Source organism: Peromyscus eremicus, chromosome 9 (genome assembly GCF_949786415.1).
Source record: "Peromyscus eremicus chromosome 9, PerEre_H2_v1, whole genome shotgun sequence".
Classification (NCBI taxonomy): Eukaryota; Metazoa; Chordata; class Mammalia; order Rodentia; family Cricetidae; genus Peromyscus; species Peromyscus eremicus.
The window spans coordinates 56,514,269-56,529,875 of NC_081425.1; the positions used below are offsets into that span (position 1 = coordinate 56,514,269).

Genomic DNA, 15,607 nt, shown 5'->3' on the forward strand with positions numbered 1-15,607 from the left:
CCTTTGCCCCCTGAGCCATTTCCCCACCTCCTCCTACTCGTTTTTCAATCTGTCCAAGCTGTCTGCCAAGATTTACCACCATAGATTTCAACATACGGACTCTGAGAAGACACAAACACTCAGGCCGTAGCAGTAGCTCAGTTCTGAGGTGACAGACAGGGAACACATGGAAGCCTCCTGGAAGAGAGAATTGAGGGACAAGCATTCCTAGCCAGGCCAGAGAGGTTAAGGGGAAGCATTTTAGTTTTTCATCCACCTGCCTCTGCTTCCCGAGAAATGGGATGAGAGGCATATACCGCCACACTCAGCTACCCATCTGCTCCTTGAAAACCTTGGCCCTAACAGTCACATCTCGTCTTCCAAACAGGCCTATGGTAAGGCACGCACCATGCTTTCTCTTTTACGGCCATGGAAACTGAGGTTTGAAGAGGTTGGCTTAAAGGCACACATTGGTCAGCTAGGAAGCAATGCCTCTGGCCTCCAGGAAAGCTGTTTCCTACCCCACAGCTCTTCCTGGAAGGGCAGAGGCCAGCCAAGTGGCAGGAATCACCAGTGCTCTCCAGGGATCCAGACTACACGCAGCCTGTGAATGAAAGCAGTCCTGGATGGCAGGACGGAGCCACCAGCTCTCTACAATCTGTTCCTTTGCAGGCGAACCTCAGACCTGAGGAATCTCCTCACTGAGGAATGATGCTTGCCTCCCTAGGTCGTGGTCCCCGGGGCTGACTAACCCCCCCAGACTGTACTAATTGGCTTGTGTCGTCTGTGTGTTTCAGCCTCTTGCTTCCCACTGCTGCACCATGAAAATCCTGTTCAGTGACGTTCTGCTGCTCAGCCTGCTCTCCAGCGTGTTCAGCAGCTGTCCCAGGGACTGTCTCACCTGCCAGCAGAAGCTCCGCCCGGACCCAGACAGCTTCAACTTGAAGGTATGTCCGGAAGGTCAAGGGACTATCCTCTTCCTTGCCATCTCCTCCCCTTGACTTCAAAGTAGATGCTAAATGAGGTGTTCAAGTCTCTCCCAGGACTTGTGCAGTGTCATGTGACCAGGATGAAACAGGTGGAGCTGAGCTGCATCTTCCTACTATGAACCCTGTGGTCCTCCCTCTTTCCCACCAGACTCCTGTGGTCCTCCCTCTTTCCCACCAGACTCCTGTGATCCTCCCTCTCTACCACTAGACTCCTGTGGTCCTCCCTCTCTACCACCAGACTCCTGTGGTCCTCCCTCTCTACCACCAGACTCCTGTGGTCCTCCCTCTCTACCACCAGACTCCTGTGGTCCTCCTTCTTAATCTTCCAATAAATATCTGTTCACGATGCCCTTGTCCCAGTGTTATGCATAATACGTGTATTATGTATAAAGAAAAGTAAGGTCTTCTTCAGCCCCATGGATTAATTACTTTTTGCTGTGACAAAAACCCTTGAAACTTAAGGTTTGTTTTGGCTGACAGTGTCAGAGCACAGTCCATCATGGGAGAGACAGCCTGGAGGCAAGAATTTGAGGCAGGCTGGGCGGCACTCGGGAGGCAGAGGCAGGCGGATCTCTGTGAGTTCAAGGCCAACCTGGTCTACAGAGCGAGTTCCAGGACAGGCTCCAAAGCTACAGAGAAACCCTGTCTCGAAAAACCAAAACAAAGAACTTGAGGCAGCTGGTCCCACTGTGTCCACAGTCGGGAAGCACAGAGAGATGAACACTGGTGCTCAGCTCACATCTTCGTTACTCAATCTTGGACTCCAGCTCTTGGGGTGGAGCCACCCACACTCAGGGTGGGGTTCTCATCTTTAGTAAACCCTCTTGAAACACCCTCATCAGCTGTGTCTCCTACACAATCCTCAACCCCTCAAGTGGACAGTGAAGATGGACTATTATTACTCCAGGAACCAGAGAGAATCTCCCTTGTCCTACTTTCTGTGGTGTCACAGGATTAATAGTCTCACGTTACTACACACTATTTCAAGTGATTTCCCTTTCTATGAATATATAACTTATTCTCCATTCCCCCATCTGCTGAACATGGATATTGTCATCCATTTTTTATATTGCAAATAATTCTACAATGAGCCTCCAAAATGCTCTCTTGTGTTTTAAATTTCCAACTTGAAGCACAAAACATTAAATTATTATTCATTAAATGAACTGCTCTCCTACTCCTTTAATTTCAGCTTAGATAGCTATTCTCTCCTATATAATTCAATTATTTATTTTTCCTTTGAAGTCAATAAAGCTGCTTTCAAGGCACTACGCTTCAAACCCTCTGCCTTTCAAAACAAACGAGTAATGGCTGCTCCTTAAGGCAAATAAATATGCAGACACAAAACTCAGTGTAGCTGGTGCCCAGTACACCTTGCTCTCTCCCGGCTCCAGGTAGAAATGTGACCTCAGCCCCAAAAGACAAGCACTACACTCTTGCAGGCCTGGACACACCTGTCTTCTGGGCAGGAAGGCACAGTCACACAGTCGGGAAGGGCAGCCCAGATGACCCCTCGAAGGGATGTGTTTCTGATGCTCATCCATCATCCTATTTTCCTCTAGGGATCTGTCTGCCTAGAGGATATCTCATCCTTCAAGAAGCATCTCTGGCTTCTCTTGCCTGGCTAATGGGTCTCTTCCCTTCCCTCTCTGTCTACCCTTTCCCAGCCTTTTATATTGACCTCTGTTCCTCTGCCCAGTCCCTAAACAGGGATGGCAGGATGCCTGCTTCTTGCCCCTCTGTCCCTCTCCTTATGAGATGCCACTACATACCCTGGCTTTTCTCTCCCAGGCTGCAGGGAACTGGTCAAAGGGACCCCTGACCTTCTCTCTTGGGCTCAAGCCCAGATCCAAGGCACTCTTTACAGCTCCCAGATCTTTGCCTTCTACCTGCCTCTCTCTTCCTCCACCCACTAACACCACTCATACTTCAGGGCCAAAGTTAAGCTTCACCCCCTAACAAAAAACACGCTGTTCCCTCCCAAAGGCAAAGGTCAGGTTTGAGTGGAGTTTTGATCTGAAAATTCACAGGAGAATCAGAGGTAAATCTGAGCAGCACCCAGGAAGAAGGAATTAAGAGGCTTCTAGGAGACCCAAACCAAGACAGGAAATCAGGAGGGTGAGGCCAAGGTCAGGACCAGCCGGGAAGAGCTGGAGAGAGATGGCGTGGTCAGGTTGATGGTCTCCACTAGACACCGTGGTCCTTGGAGAAACAGAGCAGCCTCAGAGGGTTTCTCGCACTCTGGGGTCTGGTTTGGGTATGAGAACGAGCTCCCACGTTTAGCCCCACGTGGCCAACCTGCCTGTGTTCCAGGCCATTGCTGTAGACCACACACAGATAGGAACGGCCACTGTACGTAGGAAGGAAATTAACACCACCCAGGTTTGTTCTCTTCACAGTGACCTTTATTTTCAATACACATGCAGACTTAACCACCTACTCTCCCACCCCCAGTTCCTTTAGCCAATCTGACCTTGAACTTCATGAGGAAATGAAACAAAATTCTCCTTCCTGGGTGATACTCGTGGGTTGTACTTATTCTGGCTCTTGGTGCCATGGCTAGCTCTCACCCTCCCCCCCCTCTCCTTTCCTCTCTCCCCCTCCCCCCCTCCTTTCCTCTCTCCCCCTCCCCCCCCTTTCCTCTCTCCCCCTCCCCCCCTTTCCTCTCTCCCCCTCCACCCTTCTCCTTTCCTCTCTCCCCCTCCCCCCCCTTTCCTCTCTCCCCCTCCCCCCCTCCTTTCCTCTCTCCCCCTCTCCTCCCCCCCCTTCTCTCTTTCTGGCTAAGGTCTGAGTTCCTTTGCTGACCTATCTAGGTATCCCAGCATGGGGCCCAGTGTGTGGCCCGTAACAGGGCTCCGGCAGCCTGCCTTAAGGAAATTGTAAGACTCTCAGAACATTAGGCTCCTTGCTGTGCACATCCTGGGCAGCCACTGTAAGGTCTTTCATTTGGTTCTTTCTGGGGTGGTGAAGAATTGGAAGCGAGCTTCTATCTCTCCATTAGCGTCTCAAATCTTTGGGGTCCAGACAACACTCACTTTACTTCCTAGAAACAAGTCAGAAAATGGATTAGTAAAAGCCTCACAGTCAGAGATAAACGCTTTGCAATGCTGGCCGCCCCCCCCCACTCCCCCCTAGCCCCCTGTTGCTTGCTTGTTTTTCTGTTTCTAGTTCCTTTTTTTTTTTTTTTTTTTTTTTTTCTTGGTTTTTCGAGACAGGGTTTCTCTGTGTAGCTTTGCGCCTTTCCTGGAACTCACTTGGTAGCCCAGGCTGGCCTCGAACTCACAGAGATCCGCCTGGCTCTGCCTCCGGAGTGCTGGGATTAAAGGCGTGCGCCACCACCGCCCGGCCCTGTTTTCCCTTTTAACCCATTTTAAATAGAACAAAATGCCAAGGACGTAAGCAGTTATGTCTCATTTTCTGAGACTGCAAATCTTGCCCAGGTCTGCTTTGATGAGGGGGATGATGGAGGGACTCACATTTCAGCCAGGGTCACCTACCAGTCTCTCTCCCAGATTATGTAATCCTGACTTGTTCCCAGGATCCTCAGGACACTTGGCTCCATCAGAAATTTTTCTATTTCTACTCCTGGTAGGTGGCCCGTGTGTGGCTTGCTTTCTGTTAGACTGTAATTTTGGTCAGCAAATGACTCACCCATTGCAGTCCTCTGGTTGTTCAACTAATTGTCAACGGCACTTATTCCGTCGGTCCAAGTAGAAGAATCTAAATTCACAGAGTTATTTCAGAGTCCAAGACGAAGACAACACACTCTCCAAAAACGTTTCAGGGAAATGCATTGAAAAGTCCTAAAACTGTAGCAACGGGAGCTGCCTCCTGGCATCTCTACCTGCAGCTAGTGAAAGATTCTTTGCAGGTGATTGGCAGCAGAAGCTCTTCTAATGGATTTTTCCCATGCTATTTATTCATCTGCTGCCCTGGGTAGTGTCTGCCTTTGAATACACACACACACACACACACACACACACACACAAACACACACACACAATATATTATGTATATTCAATACATATACATATATATGTATATATATACATGAGTGCAGTTGCCCATAGAGGCTGAAAGAGGGTGTCAGATTCCCTGCAGCTGGAGGTACAGGTAGCTGTGAGCTACCCATAAGTGCTAGGAACTGAAGTTGGGTTGTCTATGAGAGCAGTATGTGCTCTTAAACCACTGAACCATCTCTCCAGCCTCCGAATTTATTTTCATGAATTTTGCAGTGGTTAGGATTGAACCTACGGCTCTGTGAATGACCAGGCAGGTGCGTTATAGCTGAGTTATATCCCTAGCCATGCCTTCGAATGTTTTGGCGAGACCACCTAGAACAAATAGCTCCTAAGCATAACTCAGCCTGAAACAGGAACCAAACCGTGCAGTGGCTGTCTTCACTCCCCTCAAAGGACTCGTGTGTTTGATAGACAGACAGAGGCTAGAAGGCAGGCCTGACCTCTGTGGCTAGGTCACACCCTCCGCCTGTACCCTAATCTTTGATCCAGACATCCAAATGGCCTTTTGTGCAGTCTCCTCAGAAGCCCAGCTTGACAAATCAATTTGGCACCGTTCTAGAGTCCAGATGCTCCTGCAAGCTCTGGCTTAATAATAGCAATGTCATCGTCATGTCTGAGAAAATGTGTCCAGCTCACTTAATAAGCCACTAGCCCCTCCCTGTGAAGCAGCTGATGAGGACCCCAGACCAGAGGCTTAAGCATTAGGCTCGTATGCCCATATGGCTCTAAAACTGTGGTTGTACATTTGGATACCCCAGATTTGCCTCAAACCTTATTCTAAACCAACCGTTGGTGATGATTTGGTCAGTGTCTAATTTATCTGGCAGTGTGCTGAATCTCAGCAAAGACTGTGGCATCTGGTTTGATCACAAAATTTCATTTGCTCTCACTGACACAAAATCCAATTACCATCTGGCATTAGAAGCCCAGGAGTGCTCCGTTCTAGTGGCTTCTAGATGTGTCTCTTCCACCTGTAAACCAAAGGAGCAGAAAGTTCAGCAAGCATTGAGGGTTCCTTCTCTGTGAAGGAAACAAGGGTACCCGAAGGCTGAGATGCTCGCAGCCCCCCCCCCCCCCAGGTCTAGTGACCTTACCAGTGTTCCCATAGCTCCCTGTGCCCCTGTGGACTCTGGAGAATGCTCTCTAAGTGAATCTGCCACCACAGATATGGGGAGCTGGACAACTCTTTGTTGCTGGCATCTGTTCTGTGTACCAAAGGGCTTTTACTAACATCTTCAGCTTCCACAGAGCATCAGAAGACACACGTGGACTCAGCTGGTTAAGGAATCCACCTTGCAAGAGTGAGGACCTGAGTTCACACTCCAGAATCCGGGTTGGACCAATGCACATATACATGTTACGGAAATTATTTTCACACTAAATTATTTATCAGAATGAAAACTTACAATGTTTTGTTTAATATTCATTAACAAATACTTATGATATAAGAATTGCAAGACATTTTATAATTAATTATTATTAATTTTATAATTAATTATTTTGGAATGTAGTAAAAAAAAAAGCAGGGCATGGTGGCCTATGCTTATACTCCCAGCACTGGGACTGTGGAGACAGGAGATTCCCTGGGATTCAAAGCCAGTCTAGCCTAATTGATAAGCTCCAAGCCAATGAGAGACCTTGCCTCAAAGGAAATGGACAGCATTCCTGAGGATGACACCCAAGACTGTTCTCTGGCCTTCACATACACACATTCATATACACACACATACATGCATATTAAAAAAAGATACATGTTATGACAACCAAATGTGTCCATGCACTAGAATGTCGAGAACTTGAGAGAATTTCATTGATTGCCTACTAGTCACTATAAGGAGAAGATATTTACCCAGGACTCAACTATGAATAAGATGTGCCCCTAACTTTTTAGACTATGCTTTATAAAGTATTGTGAATATCTGTATCTCACATTAAAATCCCCTTGAGAGGAATGCAAAGTTGGGTGGGAACACAGAGGCAAGACAGAGCACTTCCTTCCAAGGAACCAAAAGAAGATGATAAGATAAAGAGGTAAAATTAGAATGTGGCCATGTCCACAAGGATGGGTGCAAAACGGCCATTCCATCAGAAGGCACACAGTGAGGAAAGGCAGGGAGGTTCATGAGATATAGGAGGAGCCCTGAGTGTTGAAGATGGGGGGAGTGAGGGGGGGTAAGGGGCGCTGTGAAAGAGAAGGAGTTAGAAGTAAGACGTGGGCTGGATCACATGGTACAAGTACGTCTATGTCCTGCTCAGGAGTCTAGAGATGTGTCCAAGGCAAGACAAAGTACCAGGCAGTTGTGGGCAGGGTGTGATGGAATTAGAGTAATTCTCCTGGACCTGCCAGGGGCCTCACATGGATTTGAATGCAAAGAGAGATGGAATGATTGGTGGGAGGCTTCTGTCTTCTGAGACGCATTGAGGCAGTGGTAGCAGGAATGGAAAAAATAGACAAATGCCCTACTGCATAGATGGGGGGTGGGGGGAGAAGGAAGGCAAAAATGTACCCAGAGTTTAGAATCTCACTTAGAGCTAAAGACATGGTTCCCTGGTTAAGGGCGCTTCCTAACTCTTCCTAGCAGCTTACAAATGGCTGTAACTCCAGCTTCAGGGGGTCCTCTGCTGGCCTCCACCGGCACCCACACCCATATGTGCATACATACAAAAATAAATAAAACTTTTTTTAAAAAATTCAACTTTGGAGCCGGGCAGTGGTGGCGCACGCCTTTAATCCCAGCACTTGGGAGGCAGAGCCAGGCGGATCTCTGTGAGTTCGAGGCCAGCCTGGGCTACAGAGTGAGTTCCAGGAAAGGCGCAAAGCTACACAAAGAAACCCTGTCTCGAAAAACCAAAAAAATTCAACTTTGGGATAACAAACCATACCCAGAGAGAGCCAGAGAAGGCAAGCAAAATGGTGGACTAAAGTGGTGTGATGGTTAACTTGATTTGCTGACTTAACACAAGCTAGGATCACATAGCACAAGGATCTCAATAAGGGACAGGCTGTATTGGGTTGGCCTGTGAGCATGTCTGTGGGGGATTGCCTTCACTGATATGAGAAGACCCAGCCTACTGTGGGCAGCACCATTCCCTTGGCAGGGGCTCCTGAACTATGCAAGAGTTGAGCACAAGCAAGCACGTAAGCCTGCAAGCATTCATGTCTCCTTTCTTTTGACTGTGGATGTGATATGACCAGTTGTCTCAAGTTCCTGAGGCTCTGACTTCCCTGCAATGATGGACGGTAACCTGGAATCGTACACAAACCCTTTCTCCCCTAAGTTGCTTTTGGTCAGGATGTTTTATCACAGCAGCAGAAACAAAAGTACAGCATGTGGGGAGAATATAACACATGAGAATGAAATTCACTTGCTGGTATCAAAGACCTAGAGGTAACAGGGAGCCATTGAAACAGAGATTTGGTGATCCACAAGTGAGTTCAGGGCTGCTGGTGTCCGTCACAGCTCGAGGGTCTTCTGTCTTTACATTCTGCCAGAATATTGTCCCCATGCTCATTTGGCTTCTAGCACAGGACACAAGCTTGTGGTTTCAGGACAGCAGCAGAAGGACAGCCCAAAGTGCCCACCTTGCAGACAATGCTGAAGGAAAGTGAGGGAGGAGGGAAAGGGTGCTCCTTCCTGCCAAGTCAGCCCCAAGCTCATTGCAGGCCCCAACCAGTCACTTTCATGCTTACCAGCCACCTCTGACTACAGGGAGGTGGGGAGATGCACTATCGCCTTCGGGAAGGAATCTGGCGTTATGTTCTAGGGAAGAGAGATGGCTCTGGGTGGGCGGTGGACAGCCTGTGTACCGCAAGGAGTCCAGGGAGCCAGGCAAGAGTGCCACAGTTTGATGGGGGGCTCCTGAAACACCCTTCACCACAATGGCAAGGTCAAGGGGAAGGGAGACTTTCTTCTGAGTAAGGCTGGGAATATGACAAGAGCCAGGTGTAGCCGGAAATTTCTCTGGTCCTGCCTTGCCCAGCAGTCCAGACGAATCTCTCCCACCTGCGGTCCCACAGCCGTTTATAAAATAATCAATCAGAGGCTTATATTAACTACAGACTTCATGGCCTATGGCTTCAGCTTCTTGCTAGCTAGCTCTTTCATCTTAAATTAACTCATTTCTATAAATCTATATGTTGCCATGTGGCCGTGGCATTACCGGTCTTCTGACATCCTGTTGCTCCTTGGGCGGTAGGTCCGAGTCTCCCCCGACTCCACTCTTCTTAGTCTCTTCAATTTGGATGTACCACCTAACCTTATCCTGCCCTGCCCTAGGCCAATGCAGCTTTATTTATTATCCAGTGGGAGCCACACATATTCACAGCAGACAGAAAGACATCCCACAGCAGTCAGGGGTGAAGCCAAAATGCACATAGTAAGAAAAGTCAGTAGAGACTTCCAGGAAACCCAAACAGAGATAGAAGCGCAGGACCAAGGTCAGGACCAGCATGAGGGTGCTGGTAAGATGGCATGGTCCAACTGCTGGTCTTCACTAGAGGATGTGGTGCTTGGGGAGGCTGGCCAGCAGCAGAGAGTTCCTGGGGCACTGCCTGGCTTGTATCTAAGAAGATACAGGTCCAGTAGATTGCAGGTTTAGCTCCACATGCCCAGCCTGCCTACATCCGGAGTCTCTTGGACATCACTTGCTATAAAGGATGTACAAATAGGAGTAACTAGAATAAACAGAATGAAAATTAGTCACCATAGCGTTAGTCTTTACACGGTGGCTTTGGTTTAGTTCCCATTTGGTTGTGTACACAGCTGTGTGGTATAGGTGAATGTCTGCACACTGTGTGCATCTGTGTCTTCCTCTGTCACTCTCTACCTTGTTTCATGAGACAGTCTCTCTCAGGGCATCCAGAGCTCATCAGCTGATTAGAATGGCTGACTGTGGAGCTCCAGGGAGCTGCCTGTCTCCACCCTCCCACCCCTCACTCTAGGGTTATAAACAAGTACCACCATGCCCAGCTTTCACATGGGTGCTGGGGAACTGAACTCAGGTCCTCATGCTCGCAGAGCAGGCATTTTACCAACCAAGCCATCTCCCCAGTTAAAGAATGACCTTCAAATACGCCTGCAGATGTAATCCCATGCTTCCCCTGTTTCTGTAACCAGTCTGTCCTTCCCGGGCCCAATGGGAGAAATAGAATTCTTCTTCTACCTGAGTGACACTCATGAGCTATGCTAGGCTCCAAAAGCCTAAGGCTATAGCAGGGTATAATTTGGAATGCCTCCATTCTGTGTTAACTTGCAGGACTGCCTGAAGATAAATGAACCACAGTTCTGAACCCTGGTTTCTTTGTTGGTTAGATAATGGAGCAGAGTCAGGGGGTTCTCTGTTTCCAACTCTGAAACTGTGCAAATTTGGGGGAGGGAGGGGAACTATATGTAAAAGTGCTGCACAAAGGTTGGGGAGATGACTCATCAATAGTACTGGATAGTTTTATGTCACCTTGGCACAAGCTAAAGTCATCTTGAGAGGAGGGAACCTCAGTTAAGAAAATGCCTCCATAAGATCAGGCTGTAGGCAAGCCTGTGGGCCATTTTCTTAATTAGTGATTGTTGTGGAAGGGCCCAGCCCATTATGGGTGGTATCATCCCTGGGCTGATGGTCCTAAGTTCTTTAAGAAAGCAGGTAGAGCAAGCTATGAGGAACAATCCAGTAAGCAGCACTCCTCCATGGCCTCGGCATCAGCGCCTGCCTCCATGTTCCTGGCCTGTTTGAGTTCCTGTCCTGACTTCCTTCAAGGATAGACTGTGATGTGGAAGTGTAAAACCAAATAAACCCTTTCCTCTCCAAGTTGCTTTGGTCATGGTGTTTCATCACAGCAATAGTAACCCTAACCAAGACATCAGTAAAAGGCTTGCTACACAGGCATGAGGATCTGTGTTCGAATCCTAGCACCCACGTAAAAGTCAAGCATGGAGGCACATACTCGTGATCCCAGCACTAGGGAAGCAGAAACAGGAGGGTCCCTGAGGCTTGCTGACCAGCCGGTATAGCCCAACTGGCTCAGGTCATCCAGGTCAATAAGAGACCCTAGCTCAAAAAAATAAAGTGGAAGGGCCAGTGAGATGGTTCGGAGGGTAAAGGTGCTTCTACTCAAATCCAGTGACCTGAATTTGATTCCTGGAAGCCACATAAAGGTAGAAGGAGACTCCACATAAGTGTCCCCTGACCTCCACACTCGCACACAATAATAATAATAATTATTATTATTATTATTAATATATAATAATTACTATATAATAATATAATATATTATTATTATTATAAAAGAAAATTATATTGAAAATCAAGCAGAGAGTGATAGAGAAAGAAAATCATTGTCGACCTCTGGTATGCGCACACACGTGCACATACATACATGTGCACTCCCACGCATACATAAACCGCTGCGCAATACTTGAGAACTAGCACTTCAGAAGCACGTGACTCGGAACAGCTTTAGACGATTCTCTGTCTTGGCTCATCCCTGGCTTTGTCCCCTTTTCTCTCCCTCCCACCCGTGTCTTTGCAGGTGTGCATCCTCCAGTGTGAAGAAAAGGTCTTGCCCAGTCCTCTCTGGACTGCATGCGCCAAAGTCATGACCAGCGGCTCTGGGCAGCTCAGCCCTGCTGACCCAGAGCTCGTGTCAGCGGCTCTTTACCAGCCAAAAGCCTCGGAGATGCAGCACTTGAAGCGAATGCCCCGGGTCAGGAGCTTGGTGCAAGCGACAGATACAGAACCCAGCACAGATGATGCCGAGCAGGTGGAGCAGAAGCAGCTGCAGAAGAGGTTTGGGGGCTTCACTGGGGCCCGGAAGTCAGCCCGGAAGTTGGCCAACCAGAAGAGGTTCAGTGAGTTTATGAGGCAGTACCTGGTCCTGAGCATGCAATCCAGCCAGCGCCGGCGCACTCTGCACCAGAATGGTAATGTGTAGCCAGAAGGAGCCCCTCCCAGCTGCACCGGCCACTGCAACCCATGAGTGAGTTGGGCGCCAATTAGCAGGGGGCAAGAAGTGACCTCATATACCCAGCTGTCCCAGGCCTAAAAACGTATTGGCCAGCCCCAAACACACACATACACACACACACATACACACACACATACACACCACACACACACACACACACACACACACACACACACACACACATACCACACCACCCAATCCCTCTCCCTTTCCCCCCCACACCCCCCAGGTCTCAAGGACTCCAGCCCTCAGGAGGCTTGATTGGTGAAGAAATTCACATCTCTGCCTCCTACCAATTTCTCCAGGGAGAAAGATTTTTCCCACCGTTCTCCTTGAGGCTGACCACTCCCATTTAGAGACTGGTTACCATGGGGATAATAGTAGTATGTTAAGATAACTAATTCCTCTATAGCTCTCCAGGAGCTTAGTTACTATGGGGACAGTTAAGTGGACCAATTCTAACAGCCAGTTACCATAGCAACCATTCAGCTCACCTTTCCTCAGAGACTTCATCTGCAAAAAAAACCAATAGCCAGCTCTCCTCTTAGCCATTTGCAAAAGGCTGATTACCGCTCTACTTCAAAGACAGTTTATCCATTTCACCCTACATCTCAAGGTGGCTAAACTCCATGGAAACCATTAATATTTCCCATTTCCCCCTGCCAAAGACTTTTTGTTGGGACCCAGAGTTGTGCTTTTTGCTCTTATTTTTCTTCCACTAACAATTAGGTCATCCTCACACTTTTCCAAGGAAAGACCAATTCTTTATCATTAATGGCATCCTTGCTGAACCAGGCCTCCAGAATCTGATCCAATGGAGCTAAGTAGGTTTTAGAATATGTACTAAGGAAGAATGAGTCCTTTTTCTTCGGTTTCTTTTTTCTTCATCTCTTCCCAGGATGCCACTGTGATCTCTTCCTTTGCTTCATTCCCACCCCCCCCACCCACCCCCCCACCCCCCCCACCCCCCACCCCCCACCCCCGGGTACACACTTACACAGTCATATAAAGCCTCCGAAAACACACAGCAAAGACCAAGTTACTGCCAGCTGATTCCAAATCCAGCTCTCTCCAGCCATCACCAGTACATAACTAGGGAGTGGCATTAGGAATCAGCACAGTGGATTTAAGAGAAAGTCCAACCGTTAAATTTGTGTCCCTTCATCCATACACGCCAATGAGCAGAGTCCCACACATCTCCCGAGACAGCTTGGAAACACAGCCTCAGACAAAGCACAAGTTAGTCTGACCATATTATGTTGCCCCAACAGAAGCCACTTCCCAACTCTGACGCAGAAAAGAAAAATGCATGCATTCTCTCTTTTTGCTTCCCACACATCCAAGGTAGCCATGTCATTCATGGTCCTCTTTCGAGAGAGAGTCATCATATGCTAATCTTTGGTGCCCACTCTAGCACAGGGCCAGCCCGCAGGGCCCAAGCTGATAGGCCACTTGTTTGCCGCAAGTTTATCCCCAAAGACGAATATATTTATTGGGGGGGGGGGGGGGCTGCTGCATTTGTCTTAACAGAATGGTTCATCTCCAAAGGTCCTGAGTGAACTTGCACTCCGTTCTTGACAAGCATTCTATTTCTTTCTAAGCCAGACCTGTCTGATATCCAGTAGTAAATCTTCCAGAAATGGCAGGAATTCTCTAAGTCTTAATGGCGTTCTTTACAGCGGCCCTTAAGGGACACCAAAGCCCATATCTAATTTTAAACCACAACAATATTCTTTACCTAAAGACAGTTTAAGATCAGTCCCATTAGCAAGAATCAATTTATTTGGGAAAAAAAAAAAAACTATTTGAGCCAGACAATTGACTTTTCTGATTTTCTATTATACTTCCAGCTGAGAGGTGCTGTAACAGGGCTGATAACTGGTTTCTGTCTGCTGCTTTGCTCAACATGCAGAGTTCTTGATGGAAACATTAGCCAGCTCATTTGCGTATTATTAATAGCTGTCCTGTCGCCATGTAACCCGCTCTCTCTCTCTCCCTCCCTTCCTTCCTCCCCCCCCCCCACATCTGTACATGCATGGTGGTGAGTTCCAGAGTAGATGTGTGTTAATGAGCCAGTCACAGCCAGCTGAGACCTTGTGCTTATCTGCATGCACACAACCCAACTTGCCTCATGCCATTACAGAAATCCTTCTACTCTGGCCAGTTCCCATTGCTGAAGATGCTCCTGGCGTCTTAAGATGTCGATGCCAATCTATGCTCAGAAGATTGGAGTCTGGAGAGGGGGCCGCCCAACACTGGAGTGGAATAAAGAGCCTGTTCAAAAGTGTAGTGGCAGCCTAGGAAGACAGGGCCCTGCAATGCAGACCCTGCCCTAGACAGGGCTGTGAGAAGGGCACAGCCGGTCCTGGGGTCAGCCTCTCCTGCTCTGACCTATGCTTCCTGCTGTGTCCAGCCTTGAGACCCCAGCAGCACATTCACGGTCCTAGCATCTAGCTTAGAGAGCCTGTGTCAGATGAGAGACCTTTAAGGACAGTGTTTTGTTTTCTTTTTTTTTTTCTTTTTAAAGATTTATTTATTTATTACGTATACAGTGTTCTGCCTACATGTATGCTTGCAGACCAGAAGAGAGCACCAGATCTCATTATGGATGGTTGTGAGCCATCATGTGGTTGCTGAGAATTGAACTCAGGACCTCTGGAAGAACAGCCAGTGCTCTTAACCGCTGGGCCATCTCTCCAGCCCAGGACACTGTTTTAACATAGATGCTGAGAGCTGGGGAGGGGACGGGTGTTACCAGGAAAAGGCTTGTCGCTGGGCCTTTTATGTCACAGCCCTTCAGCCTCCCTTTTCTCGAGTGCATCGCCCCTGCCCGTAGTGGGCAAAAGCAGCAGGTAAGTGGTGGGCATCACGTGAGGACCCCTTCTGGTCACTTGGGAAATTCTTCCTTTCACTTGCTGTAGTCGCCTGGGCAAGCAAGATGATGGCTCTGCAGACCTATTGGATCTGACATTGTAATCCTTTCTGTCTGTCTCCCCAGGCATCCAGGTGATCCCCCGAACAGCATGTGTCCACGCCCAGACCTGCCGGCCGGGAATCAGGATTCCTTCTTCCCTGAGGCACTGAGTACCCACAGCACCTCCCTGTGCCCCGTCCTCACCCTCTTCCCCACGGCATGTTTCACCGCAACCCTGTTGCTATATCAGAGTGTATTTTTGTAATTCCTCCAGCTAACATTTTAACGGCCCCACCTCCTCGCGCATCTTCTGCCCTCTCGGAGGGCCAGGTGAGAGGAACGTGAAGTCAGACCTGGGGTTTTGCCTCGTCACTGCCATAATCTGTTTGTAAAAGAGCTGTTCTTTTTGACTGGTCGTTTGAAACAGCTCTCTCCATTAAACTTCTACTGAGCAAATGGTTAATAAACGCGTTGGCGGTTTTTTTTAAGTGATAACGATGAAGAATGGGCTCTGTGAACACACACTGTGAGAGCTGCCTCTCCCACAGGCACAGGCTGGAAACTCACAGCTATGTGGGCCATAAATCTGGGGCAAGGAGATGCTGGGACATGACCACACCGAGGGCAACAGGCAAGGGCACGGTGACGCCAGATGCAAACGGCTGGTTGTGTGAATGTGTGAGCAGGGGTCGGAGGGGGAGACAGGAGTTCTCAACTTTTGAGTCTCTCCAGCTGCTCTCGGGCC

The 15,607-nt window shown here is 48.5% G+C and overlaps 1 protein-coding gene across 1 annotated transcript; it reads left to right on the forward strand.

Moving 5' to 3' along the window:
* The first annotated feature begins 800 nt into the window (after positions 1–800).
* Positions 801–15,146, forward strand: Pnoc (prepronociceptin). The gene is made up of 3 exons (XM_059274363.1): positions 801–926; positions 11,514–11,904; positions 14,947–15,146. Exons 1-3 carry the CDS (start codon positions 801–803, stop codon positions 15,030–15,032), a joined length of 603 nt encoding a protein of 200 aa, XP_059130346.1. The 3' UTR covers positions 15,033–15,146.
* Positions 15,147–15,607: the final 461 nt, after the last annotated feature.